Consider the following 22532-nt stretch of genomic DNA (forward strand, 5'->3'; position numbering starts at 1 on the left):
ATAATGAATGTGCATGTTTTAATTTAATTTCACAGACGCCAGATGCTTTGGTAAAAAATATTTTACAGGAAGTGAAGCAACGGGCTATGCTCCACTGACCATTCAAACAAATCCCTTTGTGTCTCAGTTTCCCCATGGAAAATAGAGGAAAAACTGTTTTTCCCTTGCTGTGTTACAGTGATATTGTGGGGATCTCAACTGACTGAGCACTTCTCAAAAGTGTAGAGATCATGATACCTTCTGTTTCACTGCTAGGACCAAAGATTCTTTAACACTCTATCTCGAACGAAGAGGAGCTTACAGAAGTAATTTTCCATGCTAAGTGGTTTGCTCCTCCTTTCATGCCTAAATTTGGTTTCCTTTAACTATTCTTAATGAAAAATCTTTCAAAAACCTAAAGGGAGGAGGGAGGTGGGAGGGGGGTTCAGGAGGGGGAACTCATGTACACCCGGGGCGAATTCATGTCAATGTATGGCAAAACCAACCAATATAATATTGTAAAATTAAAAAAAAAAATGTGCCTTTCTATGATCTTAAGTGGTCATTCTTATACTGTGTTATCAAATATAATGGAATCATACATCTATCTCTTTGCCCTATTCTATATTCTCTTTCTCTGCCAGGCCATCAGCTGCACATCTCAGCGCTTTCATTTGATCGTTCCCTTCTCTCCATCTAATTTGCCCCTGTTTGTAAGCCCTGGGCTGGGAAACCAAATAATCAAATTTGACAATAATTTTATATTAAATTAGAGCCAATAAGGCTCTTCTGGGTTTAAGGCTAATAGCAACAGACTCGTGATTGCTCTTTAGGTTGTCCAGTGGCTTTCACTCAGTTTCAGGGTTAGGATTCATTTTTAAGGATGCCGGAGGCTTTAAATTTCTTCATGTATGTATGTTTGTTTGTGTCTAGCTACCCATATACATGCACACACACATATATTTTGTAATCATTAGTGTACATATTCAATAAAAGATCTGTCTTTAAAGAAAGTAAGACACCGTAACGTATTAAGGGAGGTTACCAATGATGTAGTTTCCTATATAAATTCAGTCTTCGGAAACATTGCATTCTATGTAATTCTTCTCTATTTTGTATAATTTACATGAGGGTCCAATATCCAGTATTAAATGTACACTTGGTATTTAATATTGACTCTCTTATCAAATATATACAAAATTTGGTATATTTGCCAAATATATAATGTAAAACCTAAGCATTTATCCAGTTTTACTAGAGCACTACTCCCCTTAAAATCAGTGTTTGATTTCTATAATTCTTTTCTAAGTAAAACCTATTTATAAACCGGTCTAATTTCCAACTGCAAACACTTTTCTTTTAAAGACCTTAAAAAATCCAATTAAAGCCAAGCATGACCGTGATTTGAAAATGGTATCAAGAGTGAAAGAGGCTGTGCCCGCGATTTCCCTCGAGCACAGTACCTGATGTCTTGCGTGTGAATTCCTTCGTCCTCGGCTAGAAGCATTATCAGAAATACAGGGTGAAAAAGAAGACAGAGTAAACACAGCAGAGATCCAGATACAGACCACAGGGCCTTACAATTTGTCCAATATAATGAATTCCTCAAGTCATGGGAAATCGAAACTTGCTGTGCTTCAAAGCTAGCCCAACAATGGACTTTCAGGATATATTTTGTGCCATCTCATTTGCATGAGTAGAACTAAAGCGTTTTATCAGGTAGCTCTTTTTCTTTTTGTACAAATTATGGCTTTTTTTTTTTTTTTAAGAAGAGGGCTTTCTCTTTTGCCAGTATAATAATACCCACGTTTATTCCCTCTTCTGAAGGCACTCAAACCAAACAGTCTTTCCTCTCTGACTTCAGGAAATATTATATTGATTTTCTGGGAAAGCAAAGAGCCCCAGGACAGACTTGGACATAATGACCTGCCTCCTTTTATGAGAGGCTGAGACCATTATAGTAAGAAGCGTGGAGATCAGCCACCCAGATGGCTGGTGCCAGTACCTTGATGAATGTTTCCAAATCCCCATTAAACAACTTAGCATTATACTGTGAGCGGGGCCTGGACTTCCTGTGTTTCTGGGGCTTAGGGGGAACATTTGGAGGCCTAAGGGAGGGAATATAATTACTGAGCATGGCAGAAATCAAACAACAAATGAAACACCCATAGGTCACATCAAAATTACAAGACACAGGAATTCTTGTGTTCCTTCCCCACCCCCACTCCCACCCACGGAGGAAAACAGTCCTTTCCCTTTCCCATTTATTTACTTTGACTTATGCATCAAAACCCATACCAGCTATTTAGTCACAGTATTTTTTCTTGTAACTGACATTTGTTTGTTAAACCAACATCTGTGTTATTCGACTTGTAAGTCACACAAAAGACACAACATGTCATAAAAATGAAGACTCTGAAAGATCCCAATATGAGAAATTAAATGTAATATTTTTACTTACAATGTAATTCTTCAAGGCAAATAACATTACATCTATTCGATATCCCTCAGGTAGTTAACAGGATTTTATTTTATGTAAAAGAAGCTATTAATGGGTCACAAGTAAAAAACAGAGTTTCGTTTCTGTTCTGCCCCACTGGGGACAGTGGGTCCAGGCTCACATGAATTATTATTTCTTTAAAAAAACTAGTTCATCACCTAACTATCTGGAGAGAATTATGATGCACCTGTTTATTCTGTTCTGAACTCTCTCCATCCCCAGTCTACTTGCTTTGATGGACAAGTCAGTCTCTCTGGCATAGGCACATCCAGGGTAACATGCACGATATTTATAAATGGCATCATCTTGCTTTGTAACTGGAAAGAGGGAAACTTCTGTCCCCTCCCTTTAGAACAAAGAGAACCAGGATCACGTGACTCAACATCTACAACTCTCTTGCAAGGAATACATGGAAGAAGAGACCGAAGACCTTTCTTTGGACATTCTGATTTGAACTCCTTCTTACTTAGAAGGCAGATATGAGGTTACATGGGCTTCCTTGGTGGCTCAGATGGTAAAGAATATGCCTGCAATGCAGAAGACCTGGTTTCGATCCCTGGGTTGGGAAGATCCACTGGAGAAGGGAATGGCAACCCACTCCAGTACTTTTGCCTGGAGAATTCCACGGACAGAGGAGCCTGGCAAGCTACAGTCCATGGGATCGCAAAGAGTGGGACACAACTGAGTGACTAACTCACTTTCATGAGGGTATACCACACTTGGAAATCAGGTAAAGCCCCTTATTAAGCTGCAAACTGTCTAGGAAGAACTTCCTTTTCAGTTCATTAAAGTTCAAAAAGACCAGTTTAAAAACAAAGACCCAAGAGTTTATTTGGAAGCCTGGCTACCTTCCTAAGATAACATGAAAGCAGTTGTGACAGCCAGGGGAACAAACTTGCTGATACTGCTTTCCATAGCCAAATTTTAAGACTTTCCAACAGGTGGGCTACAGCAAACAATGTCTGAAGCTCCATGGTGCTTGAGAGGCTGAAAGGAGCCTTTGCAAGTGTCTAGAAGCAAATATGGAAAATTCTACCAAGTAGAAAGTCATAAACTACTATTGCTGAAATTTCTGAAACTTCTTTTATACACTGAATTCTGTGCCATTCACTGAAGAAAGGATCTGGTGGGTATAAACGAACAGAACAACTGCCCACCAATGAATTTAACCATATGTGCTTGACTTCATCCACTCTTTCCCTTATTTTAGAAGTATTTTAAAATGCATAGATTATTTTCATTCAAGTATGGTAAGGCCAACAGATCAGAAGACAACTGTCATTGGAAAGACTGTTTCTTACTCACAGTTCCCAAGAGGTGGGGGCATGCCGCTGCATGGGGGTGAGGGGACCATGGGGAAATAGCAGTCAGAAGGAAGAAACAGGAAAATGTGAGCCTTTGCTGTGGTTCCCGTGGGAAGGAGCAGGCAAGGCAGGGTAAGCAGGTTTAGGATTGCCTAGTCCTTGAATGCAAGGAGATCAAACCAGTCCATCCTAAAGGAAATCAACCCTGAATATTCACTGGAAGGACTGATGCTGAAGCTCAAGCTCCAATACTTTGGCCACTTGAAGAGCCAACTCACTGGAAAATACCCTAGTACTGGGAAAGATTGAGGGCAGGAGGAGAAGGGCGGGCAGAGGATGAGATGACTGTATGGCATCATCGATTCAATGGATATGAGCTTGAGCAAATTCCATAAAATAGTGAAGGCCAGGGAAGCCTGATGTGTGGTAGTCCATGGGGTCACAAAGAGTCGGACACAACTGAGTGACTGAATGACAAGTCCTTGAATACTTTCGGTGGGCTCTGGGGCATGGGAGCTGTCCCTAGTTGTCTGGCAACTGGCCTTCGGGTGACTGGGGAAGGTAAATAGCGGCCCTACGCATAAACGCTTGAAAAAGGAGGTGGTTGAGGGTATGGGCTCTGGACTGGTTGCTTTATATACAAAAGGCACACTCGTAAGAAAGCCCTTTACTATCTCTAGGAACTGACTAACCATTAGAGGGACAGTCCCTCCAGGGTCAGCAAGGCCCCAGGAAGACAAAGCATCAAATACTGAAACTAGAAAAATGTGGTTATTATGACAAGGTCCAATAGAACTTCATATTTGCTGCTATCTGGAGCAGTTGATGAAGCTGAGGGAATAGGAACACAAGCTTATTCTGTTTGGTTACTTATTTGTGGGACAAGCAAATATTGCAGCTGGAGGCAAAGCCCTGGATAATTATTCCTGCATTGCTGAGAGATGCAGAGTACCTTCTGGCTGAGGCTAACAGAGGAACGTCTCGAGTCTTCTACCAAAAGTCTGAAAAGTGCCTCTCCTGATGAATCTAAAGTATGAAGCAAATGTGAAAATACTAAAGCTGTGAGAGGGACCTGAGGTTAGAATAAACCGTCCAAGAGCTCATCAAGGTACTTCCCATGGCAGAGTTGGCTTGGCAGGCAGACTGGTGTACTGATGGTTCTGGCTCTACTATGTACACGCCAGGTGAATGCCAGATTCTACACTCGTTCAACATTCGAATTGTATGACTTGTTCTGGTCCTGGACCTGCTACACAATTTCTGGATAATCTGGCTTTCTATGTAGAATGCCCATGTGGATGAGAGGAAGTACCAGTTAGAAGGATGTGAACATTAAGTCTGCTCTGGTGGTTTAGTCGCTAAGTTGTGTCCAACTCTTGCAACCCCATGGACTGTAGCCCGCCAGGCTCCTCTGTCCATGGGTTTCTCCAGGCAAGAAGACTGGAGTGGGTTGCCATTTCCTTCTCCAGGGGATCGTCCAGTCTGCTGGGCAATTATATTAATAGCGGTCATTGAAAATTTACATATTTGTACTCCTGCCTTAAAAAAAATCTTTTAAAAGGGTACATTATATGAATTATAATTTATATCCAGGTAAAAGAGTTGCTACTGTAAAAGAGACATTAACTGTGACACAAGTGATATATAACTATGCAGGAGTAATATGCCTCTTTGTTACTGACAGGGAAGAAAAACCAGTATTTTCATAAAGTTTAGGCAAGTCAGTAGCTACATCTTTCTAGTTGGTTCACCAAGATATAAGAGAGGTTTCCTTTTGAATAAACTATCTAGCAAGAACATCACAGAATCTGAAAATTAACTTGACCATTACTGCAACAGACATACCAGTGTTCTAAATGCCTCCTACCTCAAAGAGAACTCAACTTTAAAAGTGCAATGTCTTGTTATATCAATTAGAATAATTTCTGGCTGTTGCACAAATGTTGGCAGAGAAAAAGAAAAGTTGCCATAAACTTTCTCGAACCCAGATCAGAATCTGCTTCCAAAAAGGCTTTTCCTTCTCAGCAGTAGCTTCAAAATCCTTCCAAGAATTTATAAAAGGAGGGAAAAAAGGAAGAACAAAAGGAAGTGCAATACTGTACTAGGCATTAAAAGTTAAAATTTTAAAGCAAACCAAACAGGGACTGAGCTAAAATCCAAGAATATCCAACATAGCTCTAATTTTTATGACATACAGAAGCAAGAAGTAACTAGCCAGACACTGTACATACGCACATAATATTGCTTGCTAATTATATTACCAAAAGTCTTATCAGACTCTTTTTAGAAACTTAAAGTGCTTTGGATTAGATAAATAAAACCCATTTAATTTCCATCCTTTTTTAAAAAAAAAAAAAACCAAAAACAAAACTGAGGCTGCTCATTAAAGAGCTTTACAATTCCAGAGGGAAACCCTCAGATCTGCCAGGGCAAATCTGGTTTTGTGAGAACCCCAAACACTTCCTGTTACTGTCTTGTCAAGCCCAAACTATCTTCCAAGTTCATTAACAAAATATGTTCATTCTTGCAACATTTAATTGGTTGCTGGTTAAAAGAGAGAAGAGTGAGACGCAATGAATATGTTAAAATATTTTCCTACCTCGTAGTCATATATTCAGCTCTGTGACCTGCAGGAAAAAAAAATAAGTCAACTGAATGGAATCAGTGGAATGCATTTGGTAATCTTTTATATCATCTGTCCCTTGATTTATGATGCTGAGTTATAATAACTCACACATTTTACGGTGGACAGCATGAAGACAGCATATAGACAAAAAATTCAAAGTAAGTATTTCATGAAATCTATACATAAAACAATAAATTCCATAGATTAAAGAAATGTTTCACTTGGCAATTCGAGGCAGGGAGATTTATTTTTTATTATTATTTTTTAAACAAGAAATAGCTGCTTGATCTTAACTGTAAGTTCAAAGATGAAATACAAATAAAACACAAGCAAGATTTCAACGTTAGTTATTCCTTCTGTCTTGACTAATAACTGAGAGAGAAGAAGGGGGTCATGTAGGGTTAGGAGAACTCAATTTCTTTTAAATTGGTGTTCTTTTGAGAATATGAAATCAGGCAGAGAAGTTGTACTTTACAATCAGAAATAACATTTGCAGATATTAAAGTATAAGGATATTAAATTATGCTACATTATACCAACTAGTAAGCTAAAAGCCTTTCACAGAATTCCATCATTTAAAACATGAGGTTCTTATACATGCAGGCTTCTTGGTTTGTTTTAAGCAGCTCTCTTTTTGTGGTGCTCTAACAATTTGAGCTAATTTCAAGTCCTAATACGTCTATGGTGGCTGTCTGTTCTTTCTTATATTTAGGGTGGGGCAGTGGGAAGGGGTGTGGGAGAGTTGAACCATTCAGCTGGTTTGTTTGCAAAATGATGATACGGTCCTGAAAATGCTTGAAAATACAGCTGGCAGAGAAGTGTCATGTTGCAGCACCAGGATGTGAGACGAGCCCATCAGATCACAATGCAGTGATTCAGGCTTGTAGGGCAAGGCCAACACAACAATGGTAGGGCGTGCTGGCTAGCTGGGGACTGTGAATGAATACTCCCAGGCTGCAACAGAATCTTCTACCCTATCATCTGCTTTTGAGTAACACGTACCATAAAGTATTTGGCTAATATCTATTTATTAAATAGGAGGCACCAGTTCATATCAGAGCAAACCTTTCTCAGCACGGATGCAGGCTCCTGTAAATCTTGGCAGAATCTATCCTTGGCCAAGACTTGGGGTTGGGGAGTGGGAAAGGGAGATGAATCTGATTTTTTCCTCCACTACCCAGTTCTACCTATCATTTATCCTTCCTTTTGCTGGCTTTCTGCTACTTTAAAAAGAAAAGATAGACACAGACCTCCAAAAGTTATAATAGTTATTCCTAAATGGATGGGAGAGAAGGTCTATGGGAAAGTGGAGAGAGCAGACAGTGAGCTGAGTATGATGTCCTAGGGGACAGCCTTCAGCAGGAAGTTAGCTGGACAGGGTTAATGCACAGAGAGAAGACAGGGCTGGAGGTTAAGAGTTAAGAGCTGCTACTCTTTAGATTGTGTTGAGGCCATGACTGTGAGCTGAGATCACCCAGGGTGAGTTAGTAGAACGAACAAAGGATTGAGAGCAGAGGAAAAAGCTGACTTATACTGTATTGCATCGTCATGTTGCATACTTTATTACAACATAAAAGGATGACATAAAATACATGCATTAGTAACAACAATAAAAACAGCAATGATATCTAACATTTATCGACACTGTTCTAAGCACTTTCTACAGAGTAACACAGTTTTTATAATTTTATGAAGTAGGTACTATAATATTGCTAGACTGAGCCTGTAGAAGACAAGTGACTCGTCCAAGGTTGCATGGTCAGTATGTGGTGGATCTGGCACTAAAGCCCAGGTTTGTTTTAATTCTAGACCCAAGCTCCCAAATATATTGTAAAATGTAAATCTTTTTCTCCCCAGCAAAAACTCAGAAAAACCCTAGAAGACAAGTAGAGATATCTATCTGTCTCATATGGATAAAGCCAAATACAAAATACTGAAGATTTAATAAATAAAATTTAAAAACAACTTGAATACCTATCAGATTAAAGAGAACCACAGAGGTTAATAACTTCCAAGTGATTCAAAAAGATGCTAATGATAATTCTTTAGAAACTAAATGCTTTACAATGTCGAAATTTTACTATTTTTGTTAAAATATCCTAACTGAATAGTCTCTAGATTTAGAAAATGATCATATATAAAATGGCTTAAAATCATTTTGCTCCATCCATCCATGGTTAATAGTATTTGATAAAAAATTAAAAACCTATAAAAGATACATTTTGATTAATGAATCAAGTACAAGCTTTGTGAGAACTATCATTCATAGTACACGCACCACCACCACATCCATTGTTTTTTTCTGCTAATAGTACTCAGTGTGTCCTAACTGATGAATGAGGTTTTATTTTTTAATCAGTATCATCATTAATAGAGCAATAACACACCAGCTTAGAAGAAATCTGCTTCCCAGAGAAATGTGAAAGCTTCCAGTGGTCTGAGGATGAGATTTCAATCACTTTCTTGGGAAGCCTACTTAATTATTAAAAACAACAGACAACTCCTTCTTCTACCCGAATACAAGTCATTTGGAGGAAAAAAAAAAAATGAGCCGGGGTTATCTTGTTCTTGGTACAAACAGCTACTTTGACTACTTTTAAAATTTACTTGAGAATTAGGAAGTGAATTATTTTTCAAGCTCAAATGTATTTTACGTCCACAGAGTAAAAGTGAAAACCAAAATATAATTTGGTGGCAATCTGAGTCCCCAAACTAGATAAAATATTTAAAATGCATGCAGCTCACACTGAATGGAGGCATCCTGGATTTTGTCCCTAATGAATGATTGATAAGGACTTGTGATGTTACTTTCCAGCCCTTTATCTTCCTTAAAAATACCAACTACTGCAGTACTTTTCTAAAAAAAAAAATAATTATTCACAATCAGCTTTTCTTTCTAAAGTATGTTTGTACCTTGACTCAAAGACAAAGGAGTGAGTGATGATAGTCTATTTAATTCCTATGTCCAGCGCTAAAAACAATATATCATGGAACTCAGTTTTCAGTGTTAGATTATCTATGTTTAGCAAAAATTACACTGATTTTTACAACCCTTTAACTCCAAATGCTGCACTCAAAGAAGCCATGTGAACACCAAGGCTCATTACTAAACAAGAACAAAATTTCTGTGCCTCAGTTTTACAGACATATAGCTCAATTTCCATGCTCAATATAACATCTCCTATTTAAAAACAAAGACATCACAAAATGATATAATGGTGTTGCTGAAGGATGAAGAAGATGATGATGACGCCTTTGGCCTTAACTCATCGTGTGTTTTTTTCCTATTTCAGTTGTTTTCAAAGATTTAGAATTCTGAATTTTGACAGTGCCACTTTAAGAGCCCAATCTAGTTGCTCTGCAATGTTGTAAATCAAAGGACTTACTGGGCCACTGGTAGCCTGCCAAAAGCGAGCAGTAAGACAGGCCAAACACATGTCCGTAGTTACAGTTTCAGCTGTGTACAATCAACTGCTAAATCCCTGAGTTTAGGCTCTATTTGTTTTACTATGAAGGCAGTTTTTGCAGCAATGAGCCTAGTATAACTCAGAGATGTGGTTTCTATATAAAAAGTCAAGACTGTCCCCAAACGCACTGTTTAATTCTGACCTAGTAAACTTAGTTAGCCAACCCTAGAGTTGGAGCCCTTCTTAAGGGCTCACCATTGGATAATCTCACTGTGGGACAGGCACCGTTAACTTTCCTGGTCTCCCTTGGTGTAAGCCTATTAATGTGAACAGGGCTTGCGTGGAAAGCTGAAGGGCTCACAAGAGCTGAAAGACGGGGCATGTCCTCTACGCTCAGTCTTTCGCTGGGCAAAGCTGCTAGCATCAAGCCCAGGCTGTGACCAACAGTTAGTGTGATGCCAAGTCTGCACGTGGGCAGGGCTGGGGAGCAGAGAGGTCTGCAGCCAGTGTGTCTGCTGGCCCCGGATGGGAACAATCCCGTTTCTTGTGCAGAAAAAATCCAATTCAGTGAACATCTGGAATACCTGAACACAGCTTGTGTCACTAGGACACTGGAAACCGCTGAAAGAAATTACAAGAGGAGAAATCCTGGCACAGAGTTCACCAGGTATGATATAGTTTTATACAGTTCAGCAGCTAAAGACGAATCTGGCTAAAATATAGCCCTAGCCAATAATGGCATATAAAATTGTATCAACCAGCGGGGTTTCCTCTCCAGGAGATAGAAGGGAATCTATGTACAATGAGTACCATAAAGGTTTCAGAATGTGATCAGAGTATTAACACATGTCTGCCTGCAGCGCCAAGAATGAATTCACCCACTACTTCATTCCTTCCAACTCACAATTTCTTAAGTGGTGTCTCCAGTCCTGTAAGTATTCAGCTGCACTTAAGATAATTTATGCTTTGGGACTGGCACCTTGGGGCATCACTGAAATATAAGGCATTTGTGAAAAATGGAAAAAAGAAGAAGACTTCACATATTATGAGGAGAAAAACAAGAAAAAGACATAATAGCTGAGGTAAGACAATTATTCAAAGAAAAAAAGGGCTTTTTCTTTTTTAAGGTTCAAACTTCTGTTACAGAAAAACTGAAAGACTGGTACAGGGAACATTCTTATACTTTCACGTAGATTTCCCAACTGATAACATTTCACATAATGACTTTATTTCCTTCTCTTTCCCTCATTCTTACATATGTCTTTTTTCCTGAGCCATCTGAAAGTAAGTTGCAGAATTAGGACACTTAGTAAGCATTTCTTAAAAATAAGAATGTTCTCCTCCATAAATTTATCGTATCTAGGAAAATGAAAAAATTCATTCAATAATATTATATAAAATAGTCTGTATTTAAATTTCCCCAATTATCACTAAAGCATCTTTTGATTTCTGATTCACAATCTAATGAATATTCACAGATTATATTTAGTTACTTGATTTTTTGGTCACCTGATGTGAAGAGCCAGTTCACTGGAAAAGCCCCTGGTGCTGGGAAAGATTGAGGGCAGGAGGAGAAGGGGATGACAGAGGGTGAGATGGTTGGATGGCACCACCGACTCAATGGACGTGAGTTTGAGTGAACTCTGGGAGATACTGGAAGGATAGGGAAGCCTGGCTTGCTGCAGTCCGCTGGGTTGCAGAGTCAGACATGACTTAGCAACAATAATTTTCTAAGACACTTTTTAATACTTTAAGTGTTATTATTATTTTTTTTCTAAGTAAAACTGGCCTTTTATCTTAGAGTCTGGCATTCTAACTGCAATTCATGGTATTTCAGGTTATGATGACCTTTCTACATGTGGACATTCCCTGAGGATAATGAGTCCTTTGGAGGAGACCAGGAGATAAGCTGATGGAAACACCTTGTTTTCTGGGCAGGAAAGTTCTAAAACTGTAGGAGGCAAGAGTTTAGGTCAACTCTTTCTAGCCTGAGTTGTTCACACAACTCGCACCCTGATTTCCCTCTCCCATCTGTATTGTCTTTCACTTTTTATAACTTCCAGCAAGATCTAGTGTGAAAAATAAGAATTAAAAATGTGTTAAAAAATGTGTCCTAAGTACTGAGGTACTTAGGACAGGGACCTGGCAGTTTTTTTCTCCCCTTTTTAAATTTCACAAAGATGAAAAGAAAAAAAACATCTACACTATCCCTTGTGCTTGTAATCCTTTCTCTCGCCTCAGTTTTCCCATCTGTGAAAAATGGGGAAATTAATAGTGCTCAGTTAAATATACAGCTCAAGACAATGCCTGGCACACAGAGAGCTTTCTATAAGTGGTTGCTATTGTTGTTTTTATTTTTACTAGATATAGTAATAGAATGAAAAGATCTCTCAACTAAGACCAATCTTACTGGTGGGGAGGAGGGGGAAGGTACCCAAACTGGTTTAACTGGTTTCTAGAGTCCAAAAAGGCAGTAGATGGGACAACAAATACCAGCCCATTTAAACAAAAGGGGTGGGACTGGAAGGGTCTGGAAGGGGAAATACACCAAGGAAAGGAAGAAGTGACTGGGGAGAGAAGGGGGCTGCCAGCAGGTGGGCACAGGCGCGGTTCCTTGTACTTCTGTACTCCTAGAAGCACTGGGCTCTGAAGACCCTTCTTTGCAGCTCTGTGTTGGCTTTTCAGCCCTCCCTAGATTTCACTGCTCTGCCTCCAGGTGAGCATCAAGTTTATACGGAAAACAATTTCGGAGAATTCCCTGGTGGTCCAGTGGTTAGCACTCTGCCCCCTTACTAATGGGAGCCTGGGTTCCATCCCTGATTGGGGAGCTAAATCCCATAAGTCATGTGCTGTTGTTTAGTCACTCAGTCACGTCTGAGTCTTCTCTGACCACATGGACTCTAGCCCGCCAGGCTCCTCTGTCAATGGGATTTTCCAGGCAAGAATACTGGAGTGGGCTGCCATTTCCTTCTCCAGGGGATCTTTACAACCCAGGGATTGAATCCATGTCTCCTGCTTGGCAGGCAGAACCACTGAGCCACCTGGGAAGTGTGGCACAGCCTCCAAAAGAAAAAGGGATAAAAGGAAATAGTTGCAGGGAAAATTTGATTCTTACACAGACAAAGCCAAATCTAAACATATGCTGTTCTCTGCTTCTTCCAGCACAAATTCACGGTTCATATTCTTCATGGAACACATACACAACACAAGATATAATCCAGGTCATCTCCCCAACTATGGCAGATAACTGACCTTCTCCAAGAGTCCTCTGCAACAAGTCATGCTTGGCTTGAAGTTTTGTGATGAGATTACTACCCTCCAAATATTCTCTGAGTTTCTGCAAAAGGAAAGATACATTTTTAACTTTAAAAGAAACTATTTGATGTCAAGGAACTTCCCACAGGATATCTAAAAATCCAGCCATTCTTACCTTCTAGATCCTAGAATCTTGCTATGCAAAGTATGGTTCTGATGTAGACCAGCGGCATCAGCCTATTAGAGGTGTGAACTCTCAGTGCCACCCACGCCAGGACTATTGGGATCAGAACCGGCATTTTAACAAGCTCTCGTGGTGACATGTATGTTCATGAGATCATTTAAAAGTTCTGTTTTAGAGCGGCCCGCTTTAACTTTGTCTGCATAACGGCACTATCTCCTAAACCATATCCCAGAATTGCTGAATTGGGAACTCTGGTCTTAATAAAGACCCCTAGATGATTCTGATACAATTCCAAAAACAGAGCTGGGGGACCCCAGAGTGGAGCCCCAAAAGACACTGGGGAAGCAGCAGACGTACCATGAAGTAGAACTGCTCGGTCTCCTGCTGGTTGGCTCTTCTCTTGGCGATGCTGGGCTTACTCAGATAGGTTTCAGAGACCGTAGACTTCACAGACTCTGTGGAGCGACTGTGTTGGAAGCATTCAGAAACATCGTAGTCCTCAATAGTGACCATATCCTGGATTGTCTGCAGGGTGGCCTCAGTCGTTTTCTTAACCTGGGAACAGCAGGACATCCCTCCAGTGAGTACCTTACTTCATGAATCCCACGCTCAGTGAGAAACCACTCTGTCAGTCAGAAATGGGGGCACAGGCCCTCCCATCCAAAGTTCAGAGTCCACTGGGGGAACAGCAAGGAGATCAAACCAATCAATCCTAAAGGAAATCACCACTGATTATTCATTGAAAGGACTGATGCTGAAACTCCAATACTTTGGCCACCTGATGCAAAGAGCTGACTTACTGAAGAAGACCCTGATGCTGGGCAAGATTGAGGGCAAGGGGAGAAGGGGGCGACAGGATGAGATGGTTGGATGTCATCACCAACTCAATGGACCTGAGTTTGAGCAAGCTTGGGGAGATGGTGAAGGACAGGGAAGCCTGGTGCACTGCGTTTCATGGGGTCTCAAAGAGTTGGACACAACTTAGCTAATGAACAATAACAGCAGGGGAGACAGACAGGTAAACAATACCTCATGTCACAAATATAAGGAGAGGCTTCCTTCAAAATTATCCTAAGGACATCATTCACATATGAGTTCTTGTAAATCTCATCTATCACTGGGTACTCTCTCAATTACATTTTTAAAGAACCTTAAGTTTAACTGAAGTGAAATTACACACAGAAAAATGCATAAACAGTAAGTATGGCTTTATGAATTATCACCGACTGAACACATTCATGTGATTACCACTCAGATAAAGAAATCTAGTACATTATGAGTACCCTGTGCTTCTCCCAATCACCATACACGCTTTTCTCCTCCCTAAAGGTAGCTACTAAGTACTATAGCATGTAGGATTTTTGTCTTGCTTCTTTTACTCAACTTTATATAGTAAGATTTATTCATTTCTCATGAGTATACTATTTCACTGCTGAATATTCATTGTAAGAATACACTACAATTCATCCCTTTTACTGTTGATAGATGACTTATTTCTGATTTGGGGCCACTATGAATAATATTGCTATGAACACATTTTTGTTGGGCCACACATACTTGAGTAGACTTGCTGCTTATTGGGTATTCCACACTGTTTTGCAGAGTTCCGTTCCGTTCCATCGCTCAGTCGTGTCCGACTCTTTGCGACCCCATGGACTGTAGCCTACCAGGCTTCTCTGTCCATGGGATTCTCCAGGCAAGAATACTGGAGTGGGTTACCATTTCCTTCTCCAGGGGATCTTCCCGACCCAGGGATCGAACCCGGGTCTCCCGCATTGGAGGCAGACGCTTTAACCTCTGAGCCACCAGGGAAACTATTATTCTCATTTGTATTCCCACCAACACAGGAGGAGAATTCCTATTACTCCACATCCTCAACAACTGGTACTGTCAGTTTTAAAAAATTAAACCATTGTGTTGATGGAACTTCCCGGGCAGTTCAGTGGTTAAGATTCTGAACTTCCACTGCTGGGGGCTTGGGTTTGTCCCTGGTTGGGGAACTAGGATCCCACATGCCTTGTAGCATGGCCAGAAGAAAAAACAAAAACCAAATAAATCATTACATTGGGTGTGTAACTGTATCACATTGTGGATTTAATATGCATTTCTCTGATGGTTGAGATTGAGCACATCATCACATGTTTAAGGCAATTTAGATTCTCTCTCTTGGACACAGTTTGTTTAAATCTCTTGCTCAATCTTATATTGGGTGAGGAGTCTGTCTCTCACTGATTTGTAATATGTACATGAGTTTTTGGTTAGCTATATGTGTTGCAAATATCTTTTCCTACTCTATACTGTGGCTTTTTACTCTTTCTATAGTATTTAGACTAATAGTCTCTAGTTTAAATGTAATCAATTTACCAATCCTTTCCTTTGAAATCAGGGCTTTTTGTGTCCTATTTAAGAAGTATTTTCCCATCTCATAAGTAGTCACAAGTAGCATAATGTTTTATGCTATCTTCTGGGGACTTTTCAATTTATCTTGCACAATTAGGCTGTACTCCACCTTTGCTTATCAGAATCTTCGTAAATTGATAACTTCATCCTCTTCCCAGACAATGTACAGGGTGTGTTGTTGTTGTTTAGTTGCTAAGTCATGTCTGACTGTCACTTTTATGACCCCACGGACTGTAGCTTTCTAGGCTCCTCTCCATGGGATTTCCTAGGCGAGAACACTGGAGTGGTTTGTCATTTCCTTCTCCAGAGGATCTTCCTGACCCAGGGATTGAACTCGTATCTCCTGCATTGGCAGGTGGATTCTCTACCACTGAGACACCAGGGAAGCCTGTACAGAGTTTAGAACATCTTAAAACCATTCACTTTTCCTGAATTATATGCTTTTTTTGGTCATGTTTCATAACATGATATATATGTAAATATTTGTATACATTTATATATAAGACATTATTGTGATCTAGTCAGCATTCATTTAGCTTTATCCATATAATTATTACATTCTTTGATTTCTATCTCTTATATTTTTAAGAACACCTTTTAGAAATTCTTTTTTTAAAAAAATATAGTTGACTTACAATATTATGTTAGTTTCAGGTGTACAGCAAAGTAATTCAGTTATATATATATACACACACATATAGTTTTTTAGATTCTTTTCCATCATAGGTTATTATATTAAATATAGTTCTTTGTGCTATACAGTAAATTCTTATTGCTACATCTGTTTAACAATAAGGAGAGGGAGTGACAGAAGATGAGATGGTTGGATGGGATCATTGACTCAATGGACATGAGTTTCAGTAAGCTTCGGGAAATGGTGAAGGACGGGGGGAAGCCTGGTGTACTGCTGTCCATGGGGTCACAAAGAGACACAACTTAGTGACTGAATGACAAACATCTATTTTATATATAGTAATGTGTATCTGTTAATCCCATACTCCTAACTTATCCTTCTTCTTTCCCTTTGGTAACCATAAATTTGTTTTCTATTTAGAAATTCTTTTTAGCATGAATCTGCTGGCAGTGAACTCAGTCTTTATTGATTTAAAAATATCTTTTATTTCACCTTCAATTATGAAAGATATCTTTTTCCCCTTGGTGGGCAGTTACTTTCCTTTAGTACATTTAAGATATCACTGTACTTTCTTGTGGCTTCCATATTCCTGCTGAATGAGAAGTTTACTGTCAGTTTATCATACTTTGAAAGAACTCTGCTTTCTTTCTCCAGCTGCTTTTAAAGTTTTTTACAGTTTAACTATAATGCGTCTAGGTAAGGATTTTAAAAGCTTTTTCTAAATATATTCAGATTTCTTGAATTGTGTGTTATTTTTCTTAAGCTCTGACAAAACTCCAGATACAATTACCTTTGCAAATATCAACTCTACTTTTGTCTCTATCATTTTTTTGGGGGGAGTTTAATTATGTCCTCTGTAGCTTACCATTCTCTTCGCATTTTCTATCCTTTTGTTTTTCCGTGCTGCATTTTGATTACTCTCTTCTAATTTGTCTTTCATTTTGATAATTCACTCTTCAGCTGTATCTAATCTGATGTTAAAACCATGCACTGATTTATTAATTTGGGTTTTTCTGTATTTTGGTATTTCTGTACTTTGGTATTTGGTATTTTGGTATTTCTATATTTCTCAACTCTAGAATTTCTGTGTGGTTCATTTTCAAATTTATTTCACTGTTTGTAGGTTATAATAATGCCCTTCTGAAATCTAAGCTTGGCTTTTATCTCCTTAAACACAGTAAAGAGATCTTTTACAGTTTGTTTCTGATAATTTGTTTCTATTGTCTATTATGTCTTCTGGCTACCACTCATTACATCTTGTCTCCTTATGTACCTAGTTATCTTTGCTGGACATTTTTGGTAGAATTATTTGAGCTCTAAGGTGAGATTATCATCCTGATAGAATGTTCATTTATTTTTCCAAGTCATTAGGGGCACTAATAGTTCAGAATCACTAGATTTTATTTCTGTTCAAAATAATCTGATGCTTTTCCTTTTGGGAACATATGGTTCCTTACATCATGGATTTCAGGCTTGGCCATGTACCTTGCCCTGGATAGTGAAATGCTGAAAGAATCAGCTGAGTGACTCAATCCATCATTACAGAAAGTGGAAATATGTTCAATTTTTAAACAATATGTTTAGTGCAATATATTTTTGAAATATGTTCAACTTTTTGTTGTTTATTTGAACAGAATATTGTTTAGAGAATAAACACTAGCTATCAGTGCTAGTTCAGAGGCTTAGAGAGGTTATGTGACAGAGTAAATTTTAAAAGGAGGCAAAAAATTTAACAGACGCAGTCATTATTCCTGAGGATATGCACAATGCCAAAGACACTGGGAAAAAAGCATACTAACGATGACTTTAAAAATAACATTAGAAGTAGTTACTTTAAGTCATGATTAAATATCTACAGGCTGAAGGAGAAGACTCACCATCTTGTAGGTGATGTCAGAGAGATGGTAGAATAAGAGGTCTGCTATTCACATACCCCATAGAAACAACACTCTGGCAGCCATCCATGGACAAAATGACTTTGTGGGAGCTTTGGGGTCTAGGTGGGAGTTTGTAAAACCTCACTGGAGCCCACAGCTGACGAGGACCAATATGAGAAAGCTGGCCTGTGCCCAGGTGGCAGACTTGCCAACCTTGGTCCTGGCAACAGGACCTGGAAACAGCTCCATCCCCTTGTAGACTCAGCCAGAGTCCTGTTTGGCATTGGTCCAGCCAGCAGCACTATCTGCCAAGGGACCCAGGAGGGGTCAAGCCCACATGTGCCCCAAATAACCTTGCTGATCTTGGCCTTAGCTGTGGACCCTAGAACAGCTCATGATGCAGTTGCAGTTCCTCCCAGCCTAGGTCTGAGAGCAGTCCTATTGCCCAGGGACCTGCCAAGAGGCACACCTGTGTACTGGGAGCAGGCCCACCAACCTCATTGTATCTGTGAATAATACAGTATCCCTGTAACTTGGATCCAATACCTCTTAACAATGGCCTATGAATAATTATAGCTACGCTAGGGACTCAATAAGAAATAAGCCCGTTTGTGTTTCCAGAAGCAGGCCCACCAAACTCTGTCCAACTCTGGATCTTGAAGCAGCCCTGTAACTTGAATCCAGTTCTTCTCAGTAGTGATCCAAGAGCAGTCCTGCCTACCTAGGAACCAGGAGGGAGACATGCCCATCTGTGCCCCCAGGGGCTGGCCTGCGTGCAGACCTTGGTGCCAGGTGGGGACCCTAGAGTGGACTCGGGACTCAGATATAGCTAGGCTCAGCTGCAGTCTTGGCCAGCCCTGCCCGCCAAGGATCTGTCCAGTGACCTAGCAGGTGCCACACCCACCCAAGCCCCTGGGAACAGACCCAGAGACTATGGCTCACACTGTGGACCAGCAGTAGTCATGTGATTCCTTGTCAATCTCAACAATACTATTTTTCTTTTTTTAAACTTCTTTCTCAGAAGTAAGTGTCAAGGTTAAATTTGGAACTGTCAGGAAGAATAAAGGATGTGACAGAAGCCATCAGACACAGTGGCTGGGACTACATATTATCCCATGGGATGTTCTTGACGAAGAAGAACACTAGCTTCTGACACACACAGGCCATGTTAATAAGTCACAGGGGAGAATATAATGAGGCAAATATGAAACAGCTAACAAGAGGCTTGTAACGACTCCTGATCAGTAGCAGGGAGATGCAACTGGGTTTGGTAGAGGAGAAGCCAAAAACACGACAAGGAATTATGAAAAATCCTGAAGAACGTGAGGTACCAGGGGAGTGGCCAGGTGGCCTGGACTCTGATATGCAGATCCAAATGAATGACGGGGGAGAGGAGATTTCTGTGGGCTTCTGTAGATGGGCGCTTTTGCCTTTCTTCCCCAGGACATTACAATTATTAGAGAAAACAAGAAGTTTCCTTTTCTGAACACACTGGTTTAGTTTTCTAGCGCTGCTGTAAAGTGCCACATACTCTGTGGCTTAAACATCGGAAATTTATTGCCTTGTAGTTTTGGAGGCCAGAAGCTTGAGATCAAGGTGTGTGCTGGCACCTTCTGAGGCTATGAGGAAGGAGCTGTTGCAGCCCTGCCTTCTTGGCATATAGACGGTCATCGTCTTTGTCTGTCTTCTCTCCATCTGTGTTTCCCCTTAATATAAGGACATCGGTCACACTGGTTAGGTCCACTCTAATGATGGCACTTGACTGCTGTTTTAGTCCCTAAGTCGTATCCAGCTCTTTTGGGACCCCATGGACTATAGCCCGCTAGGCTCCTCTGTCCATGGGATTTCCCAGGCAAGAATATGGGAGTGGGTTCCTATTTCCTTCTCCAGGGGATTCTCCTGACTCAGGGATCAAACTCGCATCTCCTGCATTGGCAGTGGATTCTTTCCCACTTTACCACTGAGTCACCTTAACTTGATTACCTCTGTGACAACACCATATCTTCAAATAAGGTCGCCTTCTGAAGTACTGCGGGTTAGGACTTCAGCACATGAATCTGGGGAGCGTATACAATTCAACTCCTAACACAGACATTACTTTATGGCACTGTGCCTTGTGTCTTGCACTTGCTGCAGGCCTATTCGTCCTTTAAGACTTGTCACTCCATTGGTAAAGGCAGCTCCTAAGCCCTTCCCTACCTTCCCACTTAACTACTCCCTCCTTGCCAACCCTGACCTTGAAAGTATTTCAGTTACAGCACTGCATCATTTCAGATGTAGTAGAAGTTAGGAGAAAGAGACCACACACATCCACCCACACATATGAATTGGATTAATGCCACAGTTAATCGACCAAGGGTACAGAAACTTACTGCTGGCACAGGCCATATATGGCAGGAGCAGCGGCAGCATACTTCCTTTGCCCCTGGTACCTCAACAGGGGACACAGATGCAGGTGACCTTATCAGTGCTGGGTAAGGTGTGGCCAGATTTGAAAAAACAGTCCAACTTTTGCTACCCCTCCCCTTGGTTTGGGAAAGGGTCATATTACCATTCCAGATGAATTCACACTAGTAATCTACCTACTTGCATTTAAGATGCAAGTTTAAAATCTACATACTTCCATTTGAGACGCCTGTTTACAAATACCAGGCTCTCTAGACTTCTGAGAACAAAATTTTCTGAGCAAAATTTATTCTCAGCAATGATACAACTTAATCTGAAGATGAGAACATCATCATTGCCTAGAGCTCTCTGAACAATGTCTCTGAGTCAGCCGCATCTCAGAAAGCCTGCTTTCCTACGGCTGCTAGACTCTGATTTAATGACCCATCTGGGTGGACCTTTTCCCAACAGTGGTCTGGTGGGCATGATCTCAAATCCATTTCTCATGAGCACCTATAACACACTGTATAGAAGGCCTCTGTCTTCTGTCTCCAGTGGGAGCACCTTGAGGTCAGGGACAGCTTATTAACCAGCGCAGTGTCTGGAACACAGCAGATTCTCCAGACAGCAGTGAAAATGAACTGAATGGATGGTGGATGCTGAAGTCTTCCTCCTTCCAAATCGACAGATGCCAGAGGAATGCTTGGCATACACCAATAACATGGGGTCTCCTTGCTGACGGTCATCCTGAGCTCTGCCATTTTCTTCTGGATGTCCTGACTGCCGATCACTTTTAGCCCATTTGCAGAAACTCTTCTCATTCTGCTTGGTATTCTGCTGGATCAGGGCCCTCCCTCCAATAAGTTAAAGCTTATTTGAAACAAAATACACACACACACACAGACCCCTTCTAAAAATACAATGTTTACACACAAACACACACATACCACAGACCCGTTCTAAAAATACACGTTTTCATTGAAAAACAGTTGATCCTCTTTTCAATGTTGGCCAAGATGCTGTTATCATTTAAGGGACAAATGGCAGTGAGCTTTTACTTGGGCTTTTACTGCCAAGCTCATCAGTAGAAGGTTAGATAAATAAAGAAAAATGAAGCTAAAGCCACAGAGATCATCAGATACAGCAATCATGATTAAGTGGTTATCAAGCTTCACATCTTATACCAAGTCTTAGAAGAATCTGACAACTGCCCTTAAGAGTCTGATCAATGATGGACATGACTTGGGATTTTGCTGCAGTCAGTGGTATTAGGGGAAATGTGGGAGGGAGATGTGATTCTTCCACCACAGATAGAAATGTAAAGCAGATAGGTTAGGGGGTCCCCAGAGAAAGAGGTACTAGATGTTTTAATATATGCGACAGTTTTACTCATGGCATAGAAGTCACACGCTTGTGAAAGCTATATTTACTGAACCAAATACTGGTACAAATGGTCTGAAAATGGGGCCAACAAATTAAAAGTAAGATTGTCCTAAAAAAAAGGAAGACCTAATTGCTTTACTTATGCAATTCATTTTCCATTTCTTTGGCACTGATAAAGGTGAGATAGGAGGGAAGAGGGAAGTACACAACCATTCAAAGAATGACACAGCCATTGAGGATCCAACAAAAACTGATTGAAACAATTGGACCCAAGATGGCAGAAGATTCAACTCCCAGTACACCTTGAGCCTCATTATACACTCATTGTAATACATCCGGTTCATTTCATTTCAGTCCCTCAGTCCCTTCTGACTCTCTGTGACCCCATGGACTGCAGCACACCAGGCTTCCCTGCTCATTAACAACTCCTGGAGCTTACTCAAACTAATGGCCATCAAATCTGTGATGCCATCCAACCATCTCATCCTCTGTTATCTCCTCCTCCTCCAGCCTTCAATCTTTCCCAGCATCAAGGTCTTTTCTAATAAGTCAGTTCTTTGCATCAGGTGGCCAAAGTATTGGAGTTTCAGCTTCAGCA

At 40.4% G+C, this 22532-nt stretch overlaps 1 protein-coding gene across 1 annotated transcript in view; it reads right to left on the minus strand.

Moving 5' to 3' along the window:
- SRGAP1 (SLIT-ROBO Rho GTPase activating protein 1) overlaps positions 1-22532 on the minus strand; it is a 327863-nt gene that overhangs the window by 45994 nt on the left and 259337 nt on the right. Inside the window, exons 9-12 of the mRNA XM_055395643.2 lie at positions 13613-13810; positions 13069-13153; positions 6383-6410; positions 1985-2087 (exon numbers count right to left, since the gene is read on the minus strand). Coding sequence (XP_055251618.1) covers positions 1985-2087; positions 6383-6410; positions 13069-13153; positions 13613-13810 — 414 coding nt within the window. The remainder of the gene's footprint in view (positions 1-1984; positions 2088-6382; positions 6411-13068; positions 13154-13612; positions 13811-22532) is intronic.

This window comes from Moschus berezovskii, chromosome 6 (assembly GCF_049115385.1).
Source record: "Moschus berezovskii isolate FMDL1 chromosome 6, NW_MosBer_1.0, whole genome shotgun sequence".
NCBI classification, from domain to species: domain Eukaryota; kingdom Metazoa; phylum Chordata; class Mammalia; order Artiodactyla; family Moschidae; genus Moschus; species Moschus berezovskii.